The 19,701-nt window shown below is 35.0% G+C and overlaps 1 protein-coding gene across 2 annotated transcripts in view; it reads right to left on the reverse strand.

The window, feature by feature from the left end:
• The window catches only part of LOC110100851 (cation-chloride cotransporter 1), a 66,810-nt gene extending 50,309 nt beyond the window's left edge, over positions 1 to 16,501 (reverse strand). The window contains exons 1-5 of one of the 2 annotated variants that reach the window (XM_020828544.2): positions 16,221 to 16,501; positions 14,990 to 15,135; positions 9,708 to 9,851; positions 9,537 to 9,615; positions 2,049 to 2,140 (exon numbers count right to left, since the gene is read on the reverse strand). In XM_020828544.2, coding sequence (XP_020684203.1) covers positions 2,049 to 2,140; positions 9,537 to 9,615; positions 9,708 to 9,851; positions 14,990 to 15,132 — 458 coding nt within the window. In that variant the 5' untranslated portion in view covers positions 15,133 to 15,135; positions 16,221 to 16,501. Of the gene's footprint in view, positions 1 to 2,048; positions 2,141 to 5,989; positions 6,104 to 9,536; positions 9,616 to 9,707; positions 9,852 to 14,989; positions 15,136 to 16,220 lie in introns of those variants that run through there. The other variant, XM_020828546.2, reaches the window with a different exon arrangement.
• Positions 16,502 to 19,701: the final 3,200 nt, after the last annotated feature.

Here is a 19,701-nt window from a genome sequence, read left to right on the forward strand (position 1 = left end):
CTAGGGCCGGCGGCAAGATGAGGAGGAGGAGAGGGAATTTAGGGAGAGAGTATGCACTTTCCAATTGGGTCGATGCCACCTAGGATGAAAGTTATCAATTCCACATGTCATGAGATTTGGAGTGAATCATTCAAAACCTTCCATTTTTGGAAACTTTCAAATAAGGAAAGTTTTGAATTTCAAATTTTGAAATTCAAAAGTAGTAACTCCCTTAATTATTGTTAGGCAACAATCAAGGAACCACTAGGAGGATTAATGGCATCACCAAGGGGGAAAGCCATGGATGGCCGGCGGCTAATGGAGGAGGAGGGAGATGGCCGACGGGTTTGGGTGAGAGGAAGGGGTCTTCTTGTGGTGGAGGAGAAAGAAGATGGAGGTGAATACGAAGGAGAAGATAGAAAACCTAACCACGAGCCGCGGACTCTTCCAACGACTGGTGGGCCTTGCGATTTGCTCCCCTTGAGCTATCTCCCTTCTCAAGCTATCATGCAAGAAGAAGAAGTAAAAACACACAAATTTTTCATTCAAATATTCATTAGCTATTACAAGAGAAAAGACCCATATATATAGGTCTCAAGCATACAAGAAGAAATAAAGACTAAATTTCCCTCAGGGCCCCAACATGACTCAACTCAACATAAGGGTACAATAGGAAAACATAAAAATAAAATGCGTAAACAACTAGAAATATAAGCTCTGAATCGTGGCCATCAATCTGCGATGCTTCCGGCGATACACATGTTTGAACCTTGGATCTATGTCCTCATCAAGATCCTTCTTCTACTCATGCACATTCTGACTATTTTCCCTTGCAATCTCTTCCCATAGCAAGAGAATTAAACTGTAGCTCTCCAACAATGCTCAAGCCACTTCATTTTATAGCTTTTTTTTGGGCATCCACCTCAGAAGGTTTTTAGACTGTTGGCAGTGAGAGGTGTGATTAGAATTTGATCGTTGAATATTGATCATCCTAGAAGAAACAGCCTTGAGATCATGCATATCATCGGTAATTTGAACATCTTGTCAAACATCTATCTGAGGGTTGCATCTGATTTCAAGTATCAGTGGCATTAAGAACATATGCAAACACTTGCAAAATATGTTCTCTGAATTTTTCAGCTTTGGATTTGCTATCAGGTGACCCAAAGTCCAGTTGCACAATAGGTGCAGAACCTAGGCAGACAGAATTCAACCTTCCCTCCTCATAAAGAAATTGTTTAACTGCATCTAGTTGAATATTTTCAATAACTTCTTGTCATATCGTTTTTATAATCCTTGCATCTTCTGTCAAACTTATAGCTCTAGTTTTCTTTGGTGGCTTCAGTCAACCGTATCAAAGCTTCCGGTGTGTAAGAGTTGAGTTCGAATGAGGAGAGAGTGGGCGGAGCAGGAATTATGTGTCATGGGAGAGAGGGTAGTGGGCGGTTGTGAGATCACGTGTGAGTGGATAGTGCGATCATGTGTGAGTGGGGAAGTGGGCGGTTGTGAGATCATGTGTGAGTGGGGTAGTGATATCATGTGTGAGTGAGGTAGTGGGCGGTTGTGAGATCATGAGTGAGGTTGTGGACCATTGTGAGATCATGTATGAGTGGGTAGTGAGATTATGTGTGAGTAAGGTAGTCTGAGCCGGCTAGAGATCAACACTCACAAAAAGGTTTGTAAGAAAATAGTGGGTGCAAAACATCATCATCTCCATCAGGCAATTATAGTTCTTGGAAGCGGCTTGCAAGGAACTAGCAGCATAGTTACATTAGTTACCAATTCAAACCAAAGCACTAGCAGTACTTTTACATGAGTAAAAAGAAAGTAGTGACTAGGTATTTTGCCCTCGCCAAAAAAGGAAAAAAAAAAAAGAACAAAACAAGGACTAAACATACTCCATCTACATATCTAGTAAAAGGAAAACTTCTTAGCTGTTAGTACGTGAACATATTCTATAGTAGCAATATTTACAATCGATTAAATTTTATCCAAGTATCTAAAGAAGAAAGAAATATTAGGATTCCAAACACTTTCAGAAAGTGACATTGATAGCAAGATGAAATTACCAGGAAAATCGAATGTAGTAGATAATGCCCAGGATGTTTTGCAAACAAGGGACAAAAACGCCCATCATAGTCCCCAGTTTGGGAGCAGTTTCCTGCATATATAAAAAATTATCTGTCAAGAATGATTTGTCCTGCAATACTCTCACCTAAATTCAGTAAACAAAATCGTCTAAAAATGAAGAAAGAGTGAGTAATAAAAAAAATAAAGAAGAAAGATAAACAATAGTCATGAAAATTTATCATGCAAGTGTATTGCTATAAATCAAATCATCATCAAAGAAAGTGTAAAAAATCAATTAGCGGTGATTTTATTAATAGCTCTCCTAACCAAATAACATGCCAACTCCCATCTTTCTTAGGCGTAACCAAAGTTGGGTTAGCACAAGGATGCATAGTCTCTCTAATAGATCCCTGTTAGGAATTAATCAACTTGTTTCTTCAGCTAGGCATGTTCAATTAGATTCTTCTCATAGCAAAACAAACAAGTTAATGATGTTCCAATCAAATCAATGACAAGTTGTATAATCAAAAGTGATTGTAATTCTTTAAGAAACTCGTCAGGATAATAGCCATAATCTTTTTTTTTTTTTTTTTTTTTTAGCCATAATCTTATGTGCAACATCATTTAACGCAAAAGCTACTAAGCCACAAATCACACATTCATGCATGCTCTCTTTCTCAAATTCATTCTGAATCAGAACATGCAAGGAATATTTCACTTCAATGGACGCAATAGATTCTTTTGCAAATTTAGATTTATGCTTAGGTTTAAGAACAACCATTGTTTCATTAGCTTTAAAAACAAAAAACACAAGAACAACCATATAAATGCAAACCCAAAAATAAGATAATTTAAACCAAAATAATTATTTCACAATCAAATAAATTAAAGAAATAGACAAAAATTTTGAACCACGTAAAATCAGCAAGCAATTTTATTTTTAACATGCACAATTGAAATAATAGTCATGTCAATTTCGACCAAATTAAGAACTGTACAAGTAAATAACAAAATATTTAAAAGAAAATAGATAAAATGAATAGATCACTAAGGTGAAGAAGATACAAGCCTAGTGTCAATACAAGAATATGACTTCCTCAAAATTAGGTAATCGTGCCGCATAGAATATGACTTCCTCAAAATTTGGCGCCTAAACTCAGCTAAGTCCGTTTGGGTGTTCCTAATCTGGTGTGTAACCATTCCCAATTGGCCCACAATCGGGTCTAAGGTTGCTTGAATGTGTTCCGGATCCATGGTTGAGTGCTAGGGGACACTAGGGAGAGTTCCTAGTTCAAGGACAGCAGCTAATCACACTGGTTTGCTCACTAAAAAGGTACCAACAGCAGCAGGAAAAATCAGGACAGCAAACTAATATGAAGGACGCAGTTATCTAAGCGATTTGGATGGACTCTAGAGTGTGGACAGCAAGTGATCACTACCTAAAACTCACCCGACTACTACTAGGTGCAGAAATTTAGTGGACAGCAAGTTAAGTCAATTGTCTAAGTGACCTAGACTATTATGGATGTTACGGTGAGGATGGCAGCACTTAAACAATAAAATATGCTTATGTAAAATGAAGAAACTAATGCAGAATTTTCAGGACAGCAAATGGAAAACATAAAATAAAATTATCTAGATGATATTATGCATGCAAACAACTAAGGACAAGTTAATTTAGGCTCCTAGGATGCATCTAGCACAAGTAATGCATGCTAGCCATGCTCTGATACCAAGATGATGTGAAACCAAATGCACAGGAGCTTATTAAGAAATTTAAGAGTAATTGGCAATGTAATCCAAATCAATAATTTATTGTAATAACAAGCAAATTCGTTAAAGAATCTTAGTTTTCCACTTGCTTAGTCGAAGGAGTACATGTAGATTAACCAAATCTCAGAGATAAACAAAGATAGTAGCAATACTAAGAGCTCTTAATCAACAATCCACGATTTAATAATGAGAGTTTTCACCTCGGGGATCGATCACTCGGCTACACTAGGCTTTAGCGAGAGAAGATCTTCCACACTAGAATCAAGATCGCCACAAGGAAGAAGGTGCCGGAGGTCTTTGTCCACAGGGAGGTAGCCGGAATTGGTGGAGGTGGAGGAGGGAAGGCGTTGTCTTCTTCTTCTCTTGGCTTCAAACTTCCCAAGGGGGAGCAAGGAGAGGACCGGCCAAAGTGGGGAAGGGAAAGAGGGGAGGGGTCGGCTATAGAGATGGTGGAGGCGGCTAGGGTTTGGGGAGATTAGGTTAGGATGGAGTGTTGAAGAGATTTATTCAAAATCTGAAGTTAATTTCAGATTTGAGTAAATTTGGAGGGAGGTTAATTTGAATTTGGATTTTGAATCAAGGGTATTGAATGCATTAAAGTAGCATTAAAGGGGATTCCACCCTAGTAGGGCCGGCGGCATGTGAGAGGGGGAGGAGGGGTTAGGGAGATTTAATCACTTTTCAAATGAGTTTGAAACTTGTGGGGGGAAATAATGAGTCATCCAATCAAATTCCGTTTGAATTTTGAATTTGAAAAACTTTCTTATTTAGACTTTGCAAATAAGGAAAGTTTTTTAATTTCGAAATTTAAATTTCAAAATTCATTAACTCTCTTCTTTAATACAAGATCTAGATTATGGGAGAGTCATTATGAATAATGAATTCATCATAACGACTAAGATCAAGGATGATGGCCGGCAGTCAAGGGAAGGGGAAGAGCTTGTCGTCGGGTGTAGGTGGTTTTGGTGGAGGTTGGATGTGAAGTGGGGAAGCTAGTGGGTGAAAGGATGTGAGGGATAAGGGGAAGAATACGTGGCCGGCGGCTTGGGGAAAAGCTAGGGCTGGTGGAGGGAAGAAAAGATGAACGGAGATGAAGAAGGTAGACCACGAGTCACGGACTCTTCCAATGACTGGTGGGTATTGCGCTCGCCCTTACCTCGGGCTCTCTCTCTTCTCTCTAGTGCACACACAAGATGAAGAAGAAGACAAACAACAAAATTTCATTCAAAATATTCATTATTCTCATTACAATAGAAATGACCTATATATAGGTCTCAACATAAAAGAAGAAACAAAGACTAAATTGACCTCAGAGCTACAACATGACTCAACTCATAATAGGGGTACAACAGGAATACTCAAAGAAAATAAAATGCATAAATATTTAAAAATATAAACTCTGAATCGTGGTCGTCGATCTGCGATTCTTCCGGCGATACACATGTTTGAACATCTAATCGATGTCCTCATCAGTTTCAGTTGTTGAGCACCGCACAGAAATTTTTGCATTGGAACCATCTCAACATCCTTTGGCTATAAGAAACCCTTTTCTTGATCCAAGAAGAGCCTCAAATTTAGGTTTTCGGTTGTTTAATCGCCAGTAAATTGTTCTCTTATTATTGAACAACCTATTTCTCCAAGGAATATTTGTAGGACTTCTGGATTTTTCCAACAGTTTGATACTGTAGGCTTCAGAAATCCGGGCAAGGCATTAGCCATTACAACTAGAACCTAAAAGATTCCTGCACACCTCCGTGGAAGCTGAAATTGACAAATTCTGAAAAAGTACAACAGCTTTCTTTGGCTCAAATATTCATTTCTTGGTGCAGAATTCTTCACACTTCCACAAGAATCCCTTGGGAAGCTAGGCTTGTAGTTTTGTAGTCTTACAAAGTCAGTAAATCCAATTTCTTTCTCTGTTTAAAGTCATTAGCAAGTAGTTTTATATAGTTAAAAAAGTAGTTTTATAGAGTTATTGAAAGTTTCCAATCTTGTAAAAGTTTACTAGCCTATTTTAATCACCATCAGTGTCACTACATGAAAGAATTATGCATCAAATATGCATGCATAAGATTGAAATTTGGAATATGAAATTTTATCAAAGTAAAAGCTATACATAGGCCACAAATAGTTTATTTCTGAGCATTTAGTTTCTTAGTTTGGCTACCTCTTAAGAATCGATTTAAATTCTGAATTTGAATTGATAGCTTAGAATACAAAGCCACCATAAACCGTTTTGAATCCTTCAAAGCAACTGAATGCTTATGTTACGATTGCCCACCTACAAGAGTGAAAACGTTCAAATCCCACTACATGAGCATGCACAAAATATCCTCTAGTGAATAGCGCTCAAAAACTAAAAACAGGAGCACATGCAACGCTGAATAGAAACCATGAAACCATCATTGACCGAATGGCACAGGTACCTCGCCACTAGGGCTACAAAATAGCACAAGCATTAATTATACTGGCAGGAAACCATTAATACCAAAAAAAACAGCAGCTAGTAAAACCTAATATGAATTTAGTTACTTAAATTGAACTGATTGAGACGTTATTCAGACTAAAGTCAATCATAAAGAAAGAAAACACACTCTATCTTCAAAGGCAAATCACCATAGACACGGCTTTATGTGGAAAAAAAAAACCATAAATGAAAATAAATTTGCTTAAACAAATTCTTAGCATGAATTTTTTGTGAAGTGAACATGACCTCCTCCGCCAGTCTTCACCCAATACCTAAATTAGCAGTGAGTATTAAAACAAGAGCAAAAATATGTTCCTGTAAGAAGATTAAGGCCTAATATGGCTATTTTAAGATAGGTTATATTCAATTTCAAGAGTTTGAGGTCTTTGTCATAATTAAATGAGGATTTGGTTTAATATAAATCAAGGTTTAAAATTGCGTAAATAAGCCTCAAGGCATTTTTCGTCCGTGAGGTGAGGCGTAAGCCTCGAGGCGGTGTGAGGCGTAAGCCTCACGGATGAAGAATTGCGTAAATGAGAATTTAAGTATTCTAGCAGATAAATAACAGGAATAGTCTATGATACAATAAAAACATCTAAAAGACAAGTGAACTTATTGGAAAACAAAAAAAATAGATGCAATATATGCATCTCATAGCATAATTCAAAGCACAAAACTACAAATTAAAGTCTATCAGAACTCCCAAAGTACAAATAAGAAAATACATCTAAAATCCAATCATGTCCCATCATTACATGGGTTTTCAGTGGAGGCATATTCATTTCCAATTGTATCTATGAATGTCAAATCTTCATTATCTTCAATGTTACCCACTTATCTCTTAGGGTCTGTGTGGGATGGCTTTTTCACTACTTTGTATTTCATATCCATGCCACTCGTTGTTTCGCTATTGCTTATTTTGCTGCCTTTTTTAAAATATTGGTGGTGGAAAGTAATTTCTTATAGTCAAATATATTAGAGTATGATAGCTATAAAAAAAGTCTTACGTTTGATTTTTTTTCAAAATAAAAAGTTATAATGCCCACATTAACTTGCAAAAAAAGTATTTTCATCCTAATCAGACATTTAGATTAATAGACATAACACTTTCTCCAGTGGCGAAGCAAGAAATATTTAAAAAGGGCCTAACTTTAACTTAGCTTGAGCTGATTTTTATATTCATATTCAATTAATCATTTTACTGTTTATATGTATTATGAAAAATCAATATACTCTACGAAAATATACTCTACGTAGATTAATAGACATAACATTTTCTCCAGTGGCGAAGCAAGAAATATTTAAAAAGGGCCTAACTTTAACTTAGCTTGAGCTGATTTTTATATTCATATTCAATTAATCATTTTACTGTTTATATGTAATTATGTATTATGAAAAATCAATATACTCTACGAAGATATGCTTGTAAATTCCTTTCGAGTTTTTTTTTCAGAAATGCCCCATGCCCCCCCCCCTCTCTTCAATGCAAGCCCAAAACAACGATTAGATTGCTTGTATTGTGACTTTGATGTGAAATTGCATGCATCAATGTCTTCTTAAATCCCATAATAACTGACGATTCATGCAATGAGCAGTCTTTTAGGAGCTTGCAACCTTCTTCTTCACGTTGGTCTAACCCTCAAATTATATTTTTCTGGCAGTTATCTTATGGGCATGAGAATGAAGATGTCATTACATGTCTCCCCCTGTTCGAGCCCTCAACACCAGCATATACAATATGTTTCTAAGGCGTACGCCTCACCAAAAACTGCGCAATTGCGCCTTTGAGGCGCGCCTCAGGTTCCATGTGGCGTAAGCCTCACCAAGTCTCAAAATTGCTTAAGCAATGAGGCTCTTGGGGGGGCAAATTACGCAGAGACGTGCCTCTTATTGCGCAATTTTAAACTATGATATAAATATAACACTTCGCACCACCCCCCAAGGTTGAGTTTAAGATATCCTTAACTTATACAATAAAGATCATCTCCTCTCTTTTAATTTGAGTGGTTTTTTCTCTTTAACTTGTAATATAGCCCATCTCTGACCAAGACTACATAGAGAGGTGAGTCTTCTCCTAGTGAGTGAAAGGGTTGAGCTAAATAGGAGGCAAACGTAGCCAAATAATTAGAGAGCTGACCACTAAGGAAACATGATTATGGATATCAATGTGCAATCCATCCCCATCATTTTATTGGGTTACGTCAATTTTGGCATCATCATGTACTCAACTTGCATGATATAATCCCGGAGTACCCCTATGGCTATTCTATTATCTATGCAATATATGATCTATTTGCTCAGACGAAGATGATGATAGATAGATAGATGCGCCTCAAAAATTAGAGCTTCACCTTTCTTCTTATCAAAATAATGATCATTTTTCTCAGACGAAGATGATAGATAGATAGATAGACGTGCCTCAAATATTAGAGCTTCATCTTTCGTTAAATGGACGCAGATTAAAGAGGAAAACTAAATTGGTTACCTTGATCATTGGATGGATAACAAACAAATTTTTCCTAAAGTTGTTCCCAATTCCTGCACATTCCATACGTTCCAGTTTCTATTAACTTGCGCTGTTTTGGAACTTCTTTAGTGTTAGAAAAGGATACTTGGGAAACCAAAGAGCAATGAAAGACGACCACATTGAGGCATTGCTTTTGGGGTTCGATGTAATAATTAAAAGTTAAATGTGCTTAATATCCTTGTAAGTAGACAAAATTGAAACTCGAGCTTACCAATAATATCATGTAGCTAAAGGTCATGGATGAAGAAGTAGAAGGGCGATAACTCAACCAGCAGGCCAAGCTAATGACGAGTTTGATTGAAAAGCAAGTTGCTTCAACTACTGCTTTCTGAGCCTTGACTAACATAAATAAATACCAGTACTCTCGCTTGAACTAGTACACAACGGACTTTGCCCAATGGCATTTCTCGCTAACCCTAACTGATGTTTAAACTGGCAAATTTTATGCGTCTTTCATGAGTAGATGTTTGTCCGTACGATATTAGTGTATATTCAACAAAAATTCCCATAGAGCCAGTACTTGTGCCTTGGGGATTTGTTTGCATTTATATGGATAAATGCAATCTTTGATCAAATGTTATACTTCAGAACATACAATTATACCACACAAATTGATGAATATCAGCATATTTATAGAGATGGGTGCAACCTACATAAAAGAATTTGCAGAACAAGAAAGTCCTGTGATTACAGTAACTTGAATTAGAACGGATATAATACCTTAGGACGACCAAGTGTAATAGCTACATCTTCGCCTTCACTGGGGCTAGAAGGTGCTGGAATTTGCTCCCCTGTCATACTGTAATAGTTTCATTGTTTAGAGTGTCCATTAGACTAAATAGCTCAGACAATTTCAAGCTTGAAAACACTGAAGTGAACTCATTTCAGTACCTCTTGAGCCCCAATATATTGACAAGAGAATCAAAACCAAATAGCTCCAACTTGGATTGTTTTTGCAATTCACCCTGCCCATCTTGACCATTAGAAGTCCCTTGGCTACCATTGCTGTTTGCCTGAAAGTTTGCTTTTTCTTTTCTACATAAATACAAAATGGAAACAGTTAAACCATGATAAAATGTATAATACCCAAAGTTTTGTCAAATGTAAGCATGAGTTTTCTTCAAACTAACATCATATCCATATTTAAACAAGGAGCTCAATAACATATTTCTATTTTCATCTGAATTATAGGCATTTCAATTTCACATTTTATTAACTGTAGTTATGATGACTTATTGCAAGACCAAACAACCATTTATTTAAATGTATTACTGTAGCAAATCCCCTTAAAACAATGTGCAGAGGTTGGATGTAATCATAACACTGGGAGTGGAAGAAATTGCAATAGTGGAAATTTGTGGCATAGCATTAGTATTAGTTTAGTATTATATGATAAAAGTTAAGCTAAAACTTTTGCATTGGTTTTCATTTTTCCTACCCGACATTCTCTAGAGGCGGTAGGGCCAGGGAGCTCAAGTTGTAGGCTGTAAGGGGAAGTGAAGCTGCTGTTTTGAAGAAAAAAAAAGAACTCAGAAAATAAAAAAAAGGGAGAATAAGAAAAGGGATGTGAGGGATGAATTTTGAATGGAATAAAGAATAGTTTAATTAAAGTAGTATACAAAAGGAGAAAGAATCATAATACTTTAGGTGAACCAATTTACCCCATTGTTCTACAAGACGATGTGAGATACCCAAGGAGGTTATAAGAATTAGTAAATGTTTTATTATTGCACTTCATCTTTATTATGCTTATGACAGCATGTATTTCAATCTATTTTAGTTTATTTTGTATGAACATGGACGAATATGTATGAAATTGTTTATGCAGAGAATAATCTTTATTAATGTTAATGATTTCGTAAACATAAAATGATAAATATTCATAAACTAATGAATGAGCAAAAAGGGCAGCCAAAGCGCAGGTAAAGCGCAGCAGCAAAAAGGCAGCAAAAGGACAGCTAAAGCGCAGCAGCAAAAAGAGCAGCAAAAGGGCAACAAAAGCACAGCAGCAAAAGGGCAACAAAAGCGCAGCAGCAAAAGGGCAGCAAAAGCGCAGCAGCAAAAAAGACAGCTAAAGGGTAGCAGCAAAAAAGTGCATCTGAAGGACAGCTAAAGGGAAGCAGGCTACAAAAAGGTAGCTAAAGCGTAGTTATGTCATCAAAGCATATGTCATTAGGGCTAAAAAGGATGACTATATGGAAAGTGAAATAAGTTATATGTGGGGAATAAGCCCGCACAAGTAAAAGCGAAAGATCCGACAAGATAAGCCTACACTCTCAATTCTAGAAGTTGAGAAATTGAACTCAACCCTGAATGAGAGAACAGCTTCCATTCTAAAAGTTGAGAAGTTGAACCCAACTTTGAATTGGAATGCTAAAAAGGTACAAAAATTTATATTCATCATATGACTTGTTTAAAAGTGTTGAACAGTTTTGACAAGATGAATAATATTGCTAGGCACTTTTTAGGCTTAATATGATATTTCAATGTGTCTTAACTATGTTAGCATTATTAAGTATTTCTTAATTGTTTATTATTATTATTTATAAATTGCTTATGTATTTCATTGAGTCTAGCTTATTAGCAGTGGTTGTACTACAGGAAAATGGATGGAGCCCTTAGGACAATAAAAAGAGGTGACCGTTCTTTTGGTGTAAATATATTTTGAGTGTACAAAGAGATCTAAAACAACATCTGAATGCTAGATATACAAACTTTTGGGCATGTGAGTAAATTTTAAAAATTTTAGTAGCGTTCTGTATTTACTTCAATTATATTTGATGTTCATTAAGGGACATTATATGCTTCCCATTATTAATTATGGAATTTGATAGGTTCGCAAGGTAGGAGAGTCTAAATAGATTTATTTTTACTCTCTATTATGAAAGTAGAGGCTCAGAATGGGTGTTAGTAAAAAGAAGCTGGTTTAGATTTTCTTTCTCTGTTATACTCCAGATTGACCGTTAGGGGGTAAGTCAAACTGGGGTGTAACAAAATGACATTCTACACCTCTGTGCTTAGAAAAGACAAGGCAGTAAGGAGGACATTATATGAGGTAGAAAAAGCAGTGCCATAGCCTATAGTTAATAAGAACAATTTTCATTTTGGCAATGAATTTAAATGTACACTTTAATAAAGCAGTTTTACAATGCATCACATCAAATAAGAAACACTGTGGGAAAAGTATTCAATCATAACACGAAAAATAAAGAGAAACAAAATTTTACAGCAAAAAAAATTATTAAGATAGAAGGCATGATTAATCTACACCTTGAAGGAATAAAATAAAATTTCTAATGTACAAAAAAGTTTTCTTTTGTTTGCTGGGAATTTGAAGGAAACCAAGGGCAGAAGTCTATTGAATTAATTTGAACAAGCGGCAAATCACATTTTCATAGTTTTTCCTCCCCACTTTCATGTGTGTTCAAAAAACACCCAGAATAGTCGGTTGCATTTGTAGTTCTTTGCTACACATTAACAGGCAACCACATGTGCTAGCCAAGCAAGCCGCAATCGCTTGTAAAACAAGGTTAAGAATTTTAATTCAATTTCAACTACAGCATACTAGTTCACCAAAAAAAACAAGAATCTATTTTTATTTCAAAGATAACTAAAAGGCATGTTAATAGATAGAAAGATAATTATTTTTAGCGATACGAACCAAAATGATCCATTGGCTCTTTACTAAGGACCAAAATGATCCCCGACTATCTCATTTTAGTCCCTTAACCTTATAAATAGGGACTTAAATGATCCATGAAATGATTAATTTGGTTCTTAAGAAACTGGTAGTAAACACTTGTATATCTCAAGTATTTCCTATCAATCTTTGGAAAACAGCAAGAATTCTCCACAAAAATCCACATCAAACCATGAAAACAGTAGATAATTTGTATTATTTGATGAAATATAAAAGGAAAATAGCAAGATACAGTTGATCCTCAATTCGAGAGAAGGATCAATCTCTCCCAAATCTATAGATGTCGCTAGAGCTCAAAAACCTAAACCTAAGAGATCTCAAATTTCAGCCAAATTCAAGATGCCCTAACCCTAGGAAAACAAACTATTTAATGCATACAATCCAAAAGGAAATCCCTAAACAGTCCCTACATTCAAATTTCTCTCACAAATCCCTCAAAAAACCTTCCAAAAATGTTCTGTGGAAACTTGCGATCTGATTGGCATATGCAGGAGAGAGGGAACATCTGCCTCTATCCGCCTGGGCCGGTCCCATGCGGACCGGTCCAATGGACCAGTCTAACAGAAACCAAAGTGGTATTTTTACATAGTAAGTGACTATTTTGGTTCTTTAAAAAAAGTTAAGGGACAAATTCGGTCCATTTCTCATTATTTTTAGTATGATGGAACTCAATACTCAAACCAAAATGATTTACAAAGAGAAAAATGAATTGCAATGCTGTTAGCAATGGAAGAATTTAGGAACCAAACAAGGGTGGAACTATTAATTTGAAGTGATGGAGAAAGTTTGCAACAAAGATAAGGGAAAAAAGGTCTGGGAACTGAACAAGCAAGGGAGAACAAGTAAATTTTCACCATAAGTGGAAAGAACAATCACTAGAGTAATTTATGTTAACTGAACTTTGTGTACTTCATGCACCCATTTGGACTTTGAGCATGACCTTAAGTTTCATTTTAGATCCAACTTCTCACAAGTGTTCTGACTTAAGTCAAGAGTTACCTATTGACTTAACCTTTTGATGATGCACCATCTCATAGCCTCGCCTCTAAGATTGGCCAACTCTTCCCTTGCAAGTTGTAGTTAGTGTATAAATCCCATTGTTTTATGGAGAGAATATTTTTAGGATTTAAAATCAAGCATCTCTAGATTTAAAAGCTATCACATAGCCTCCTTGGATATTTGTGTACTCCATGCACGTATTTGGACTTTGATTTTGAGCATGAGTTTGAATTTGGATGGGACTGATGATGTACATTTCAGCTTGAGTATAGACTTCACCTTTGACTTGTCCTATTGATGGTATAGCCTCATATATTATATGTGGTACACCATCTCATAACCTCACCTCTAACATGGGCCAGCTTTCCCCTTGCAAGTTCTAGTTATGGTAGAAATCCTGTTCCTTTTCTTCTAATTTACAATTAGCAATCTCAAAGGATAGCCTAATTCAATTAAATATGCTCAATATCTTCACACGCTGAAGATCTGATGCTATAGAAATTATTCAGTAGGTCATACTTGACTATAACTAGATCTAACAACGGAAATAGAAAGGAGAAATCAATATAAAAAGTGAAATATGTTTAGTGAAATGAATCATACCTCAGTTTGAGTTTTCTCGTCCTCTCTCACTTCTTCCCCCAACTAATCTCCTTAAGACTATCCCATAATTAGAAAGTTCTGCTCCCTTTTGTCTTATCTATAGAACTAATCATTTCTAGGTAGATAGGGTATATTAATGATAAGTTCAAATAAAACAACAGAGAATCTACTTTGCCTTGGATTAAGAATGAAGCTATCACCTGGTTCATGTATCTCACCCAAAAGAAGTGGAAGTGGCCAATTATGTGATATGATAGCACGCATTCTCATAGGAAAAAATCAACAAATATAAGCGATGATCGAGAAGTGTATGTACAAGCGTACTAAAATTCTTTCGAACAATATGCCAAGAGAAAAGAGGCTTTTCCAAGCCAAAGGATATCTAACTATACATGGATCACCTAGCACAGTAGATAATTTATGGGTGGAAGTTCTTCCAAACAGCAATGGTTGGAAAGTATTCATTTTGTCCTGTTCTGTCCACAGTACAATCCTAAAATCTGTCATTAACAAAGCGGCTCGCAGAAGCAATACTAACAGTACTTTTTCTTCAGTATTAACTATTAACTAGGAAAACCCTGACTAAAATAAGCCTCAAACAATATCTCATATCAAAACTTCAGAAAGAAATATCAGGATGATCAATAAAGCTTGAACCGCAGAATAACAATGTGAGAGTAAAAAGCAGCAATATCAAACGAGCATTTTAAATCATAAAGGCAACCGCCCAACAAAATTTCCATTTTATAATATCAATTCAAAGTTTCAAACCAATTGTAAACAACAAAGGGATAACTGGAACATAACTCCAGCCAGAAAAATCAGAAGCCGCATAAAATCTTACAAGATATAAATTATTAAAATAGCTTACTTTGGCAGGATCCCAGATGGAGAAATTATCTCAATGGGGGACATTTGAATGGCTGCTTGTTCATGGGAGACAACTCTTGTGTAGCGTCTGCCTCCCCTAGAAGCCATTTCCTCATCAGCGCTCTCAATTTCCCCATTCTCCATTTTCTGCAATGGTCGACTAACAAGTTGGCATTCAATACAATAACATATAGAAGTTAAAGCAGCAAAACCTAAATCTATCTGCTATATGCCATAAAATAGATTTCTAGCTCAAATTTGGTCCTCAAAGTCTATTCACCAAGTGTGCTTATTGTTAAAAGGAGTTCAAGAAATATATATTACAATATAAAACTTTTTTGGTCAGAGTTGAACCACAACATCCCATCTATTATGACGAGTTGGCCACCTTAGCTTCTCCTTATCTAATGAAGGTAAGAAATTAATAATAATTTTGTTTTTGTTTATAAGTTCTTCAAACTGAGAAACCGCAATATTACCCCCGTAAAACGACTTGTTCAGCAAGTACCTGTAAATATACCATGCACAAATTCTATAAAAACTTGATGAGCCATATGGGAAAATATTCATTCCATTTAGCAAAACTCCTAAATTTATGAGCTATCTATAATAAGTCCTCTCAAAACAATTTGAAATTGTCGTATGGTGAACTGAAACACATTATAACAAGTTTTGTCAACATAAGAACTTTATGTTACAGTCAGTGCAATTTATTAAAAAACAAAAACTATCAATCTGTACGATATTGGTTATCAGTTTTTTCATATTGTTCGAGATGTTCTTTGGACTACCATCGCAATGGCAAAATTCAAATGATATCCACCTTGTCTTCACCATCCACTTCTCTCCTACTAAAGGCTGCATACCAATCTATTAACACATGAGAACATGTAGGAATGTACGAAATCCAACTTATTTCCAACTATACGGATATAATCAAAACATGATCCACAACTCTGAAAGTCAAATTGCCATATGAAAATATGAACCAACAATCAGGCGCTAACCACCCTCTATACCTTTCCAACTATAGTATATAAATCGCAAAAACAAAAACTAACAATAACACTAGATCTATTTACACTAGAAGCATAAATAACAAATAGAGAAGCAGTTAATAAATATTTCAGATCTCAACTATATAACTCATCGTAATAAGATAGACTATTCAATCCGATAAACTGAACAAGGTATAAACAGGAAAAAAAAATAAGCGTGCTTTCATGTCATACGGTTCTTCGACGTCAAATCAAGGGTAAGATGCAATCGTTAGCGGAATCCCATGAGAGACGGCCGAGCGCGGGTGGCAGCAGGAGTACAAGATAGCTAGATGAGCTTCCTTATATTCGATCTCGCCTTTAAGGCGGCAAGATCTCAGGGGAGAACGGTAAATGAGGCGAAGAGCAGAACAAGAACACACACAGGAATCAAACCAGGCGTGAGAGTAGAAGTACGAGTTTTGCGCGTTTACATAATAGGGTTGCTATTTAGCCGAATTCAGACGGAGGTCGAAAAACAAAGTACAATATATTTCGGATTAGTTGCTTTGCTTAAGACATTGTAAGATAAAATAAATAAATAATAGAGGTTTTTGTTTTTTTTTAATTATTATTATTTAATGGGTAATAATGTAAAGTGTTCTAAAAATTGTAAGTATAGCTACAAAAGAGTGAATGTGCTCTATAGATTATTTTTGGCTTGGCTTAATTATAGTTTGTTATTGATTAATAAATTAAATAAATTTGAATACTTTTTATCAATACTCAATTGGTAAATTAATAAGTTCTAAGGATTTGATGCATTATCTATTTATGATAATTGATATTTCTCCTAAAAAAGTACTTAATTAGCACAAATCTAAAGTTATTATATAATGGAATTTTTTGAATCAAAATTAAGGTCATCTGAATTCCAATTTCAATAAGTTTATAGTCAAACCACACATTTTATTAAGATAAATTCATAGACACCACAAACGTTTCAAAATAACTCCAATCAAGCATTTTGATCTATATTTGGAATCCTTGGGTCATTAATTGAAGGTCCAAATGGTCTCCAAATCTTGTGAGCTTATAATCAAATATTGTGGGTTTATGAGATAAATCCAATGAGCACATTATCATTTAATTATAAGGTCATTAAGTGTCACAACCCAACCCGGCAAAACCCACAAATGGAACAAGTCATATCGTGATGGTTTGTTGCAGGCCAACCCCAGGACTTAAGTTTTGTAAACTTTTCAAATAATATATTATATTTGTTAACTTTAAAACTACTAACATATCATAAGGTACTAATAATATCGAGTGTATTGAAATAAACTCATCAATAAATTCTCTTTTCATTTCATCGCTAAAATAAATATACAATAATTACACAACATCAGATGGCTACTAATAGGAATGTGGAATAGAGCCGAATAAATAACTAATCATGACTGTATAATAGTCAAAATAAATGAATATATACATAAACAAACCAAATCTTGAAACTGCTGTTCAATTTACTCTTTCCATTTCCTAGGCCCTGAAAATAGAAGGCGAAACAACAGAGAGTTAACACAAAGAGACTACATTGTTAACCCTAACTGATACCATAAATACCATACAACATTTCTTTCATAGTTTATCCACTTTCATAGCATAGATTAGACATGAAAAAATATATCTAACTCTCTGAAAAAAGACAGCACTCACTGCCCAAAAATAAGGTGAGTCACTTCTTCAAATAATTAATTTGAGCCTCATATTAACTCAACCAATCCATACCCAAAACAAAAACAAACAAAAAATTTGATAAAAATTTTAGACTATACCTACACTTCCTATCAAATATATATAAGTCACAAAATCATACCCTACTAGCTACCATACCCTCTCCAATCAATAAAGTAACATATATAGTAAAATATAGTAGTCCTGCACTACCTACCAAATAGAGCTTTGTAAGGAGTTATACCTATATTGTACTAATAACTTTTGTTATACATAAACTCTATCAACGAGATCCGATCCTCCTAATTACACATAAAATACATGACATTTAGTCTCAAAAGATCCACTAGTACATGAATAATCCTTTTGAACTGTCCATATGTATGGGGATAAATAGTTGTACTAAAGTGCAACTTTGTACTCAATCCTCATTGAATACCTCTCTATAATATAGAGAAAAACTTGTCATCCTGGTCAAATACGATCATATTCGACACGGCGTGCAATCTAATAATATATTTGGCACTATGTTAACCTATAAATTAGATTTATCTATCGAATCGAAATGAAATGCATTAACTTTGTTAGTCCATCAACTACAACCCGGATAGCATCATGCCCTACCTCAATTTCAGAAAACCCATAGCAAAATCCATCATCATCTCTTCCCATTTTTGCTCTGAAATATGTAATGGATGCAAAAAATCACCCAGTCATTGATGCCTAGCCTTCACTAACCGACAAGCCTCCCACTTTGAAATAAAAGTCGCTATATCATTCTTCAAATCTTCGTACATCTTATTTCTTCTTAGATAAATAGTATAGTCTGAATAATGAGTTTCATGAAAAATCTCTCGCCTTCGATCTCAAAAAATAAGAACCCACATTCTATCCTTTTAGAAAATAATATCATAATTAGAAACTCGTAGTTCTACTTTCTTATCAAAAATGATATGATCAATCAACTTTAGATATTATGCATATGACTTATTAGCTTCATAAATATTTTCTTGCAATGAAGGTTAAATAATCATATAAGCTAATATATCAAAATCTCATAATAAAAAAAAATCACTTCTAATTATAATATATGTATATCTCATATCAAAGACTCATTAAAAGTAAGTTGAAGAAATAAAACTCAAGAAGATTTTATGCTTAATGCATATTCCACCACATTAGCCTTATTAGGATAATATTGAAGAATCAGATAGTCTTAGATCAACTCAAGCCATCTTCTTTGCTTCAGGTTCAAATCCTTCTATGTGAATATATATTTAAAACTTTGATGATTCATAAAAATCTAACATCTTAGTACATATAGTGTCTCCAAATCTTCAAAGCAAAAATCACAACAAGCAAGCTACTAACTTTTGAGTTAGTCTCGTCAAAGGTATAAAATAAAATAGTAACCCTTCACAGAAATGTTTGATAATATCCAATTACACTCAAGAAACTATGTACCTCAAATACAGTTGTAGGATTAAGCAAATTAGTGGTTGCCTAAACTTTTTGGTGATCAATAAAAATACCTGCACTACTCACCACATGTCTCATAAAAAGAAATGATCCTCAGTCAAAACTCACATCTAGAGAATTTTGTATATAGATGATGTTTCTCAGAGTATCCAAAATAATCCTCAAATGTTTGATATGGTTTTTCTCAGAAGCAGAATAAACCAGAATATTGTCAATGAAAATAAACACAAATTGATCCAAAAAATCTTTACATATTATTCATCATATCCATAAAGACAAATGATACGTTCGCCACCTTAAAAGACACGACCAAAACCTCATAGTGTATATGTATCTCGTACTGAAAGTTATCTTCATGACATCAGCCTCTCCCACCTTCACATGATAATAAGCAGATCGTAAATCATTCTTTGAGAATACAGAAGATCCAACAAGTTAATTGAATATATCAATTCACGATAGAGGATACTTATCATTGATAGTCATTTTATTTAACTCTATGTTGTCAATGCACATAAGC

The sequence above is a fragment of the Dendrobium catenatum genome, unplaced genomic scaffold (assembly GCF_001605985.2).
Source record: "Dendrobium catenatum unplaced genomic scaffold, ASM160598v2 fragScaff_scaffold_1271, whole genome shotgun sequence".
Lineage (NCBI taxonomy): Eukaryota > Viridiplantae > Streptophyta > Magnoliopsida > Asparagales > Orchidaceae > Dendrobium > Dendrobium catenatum.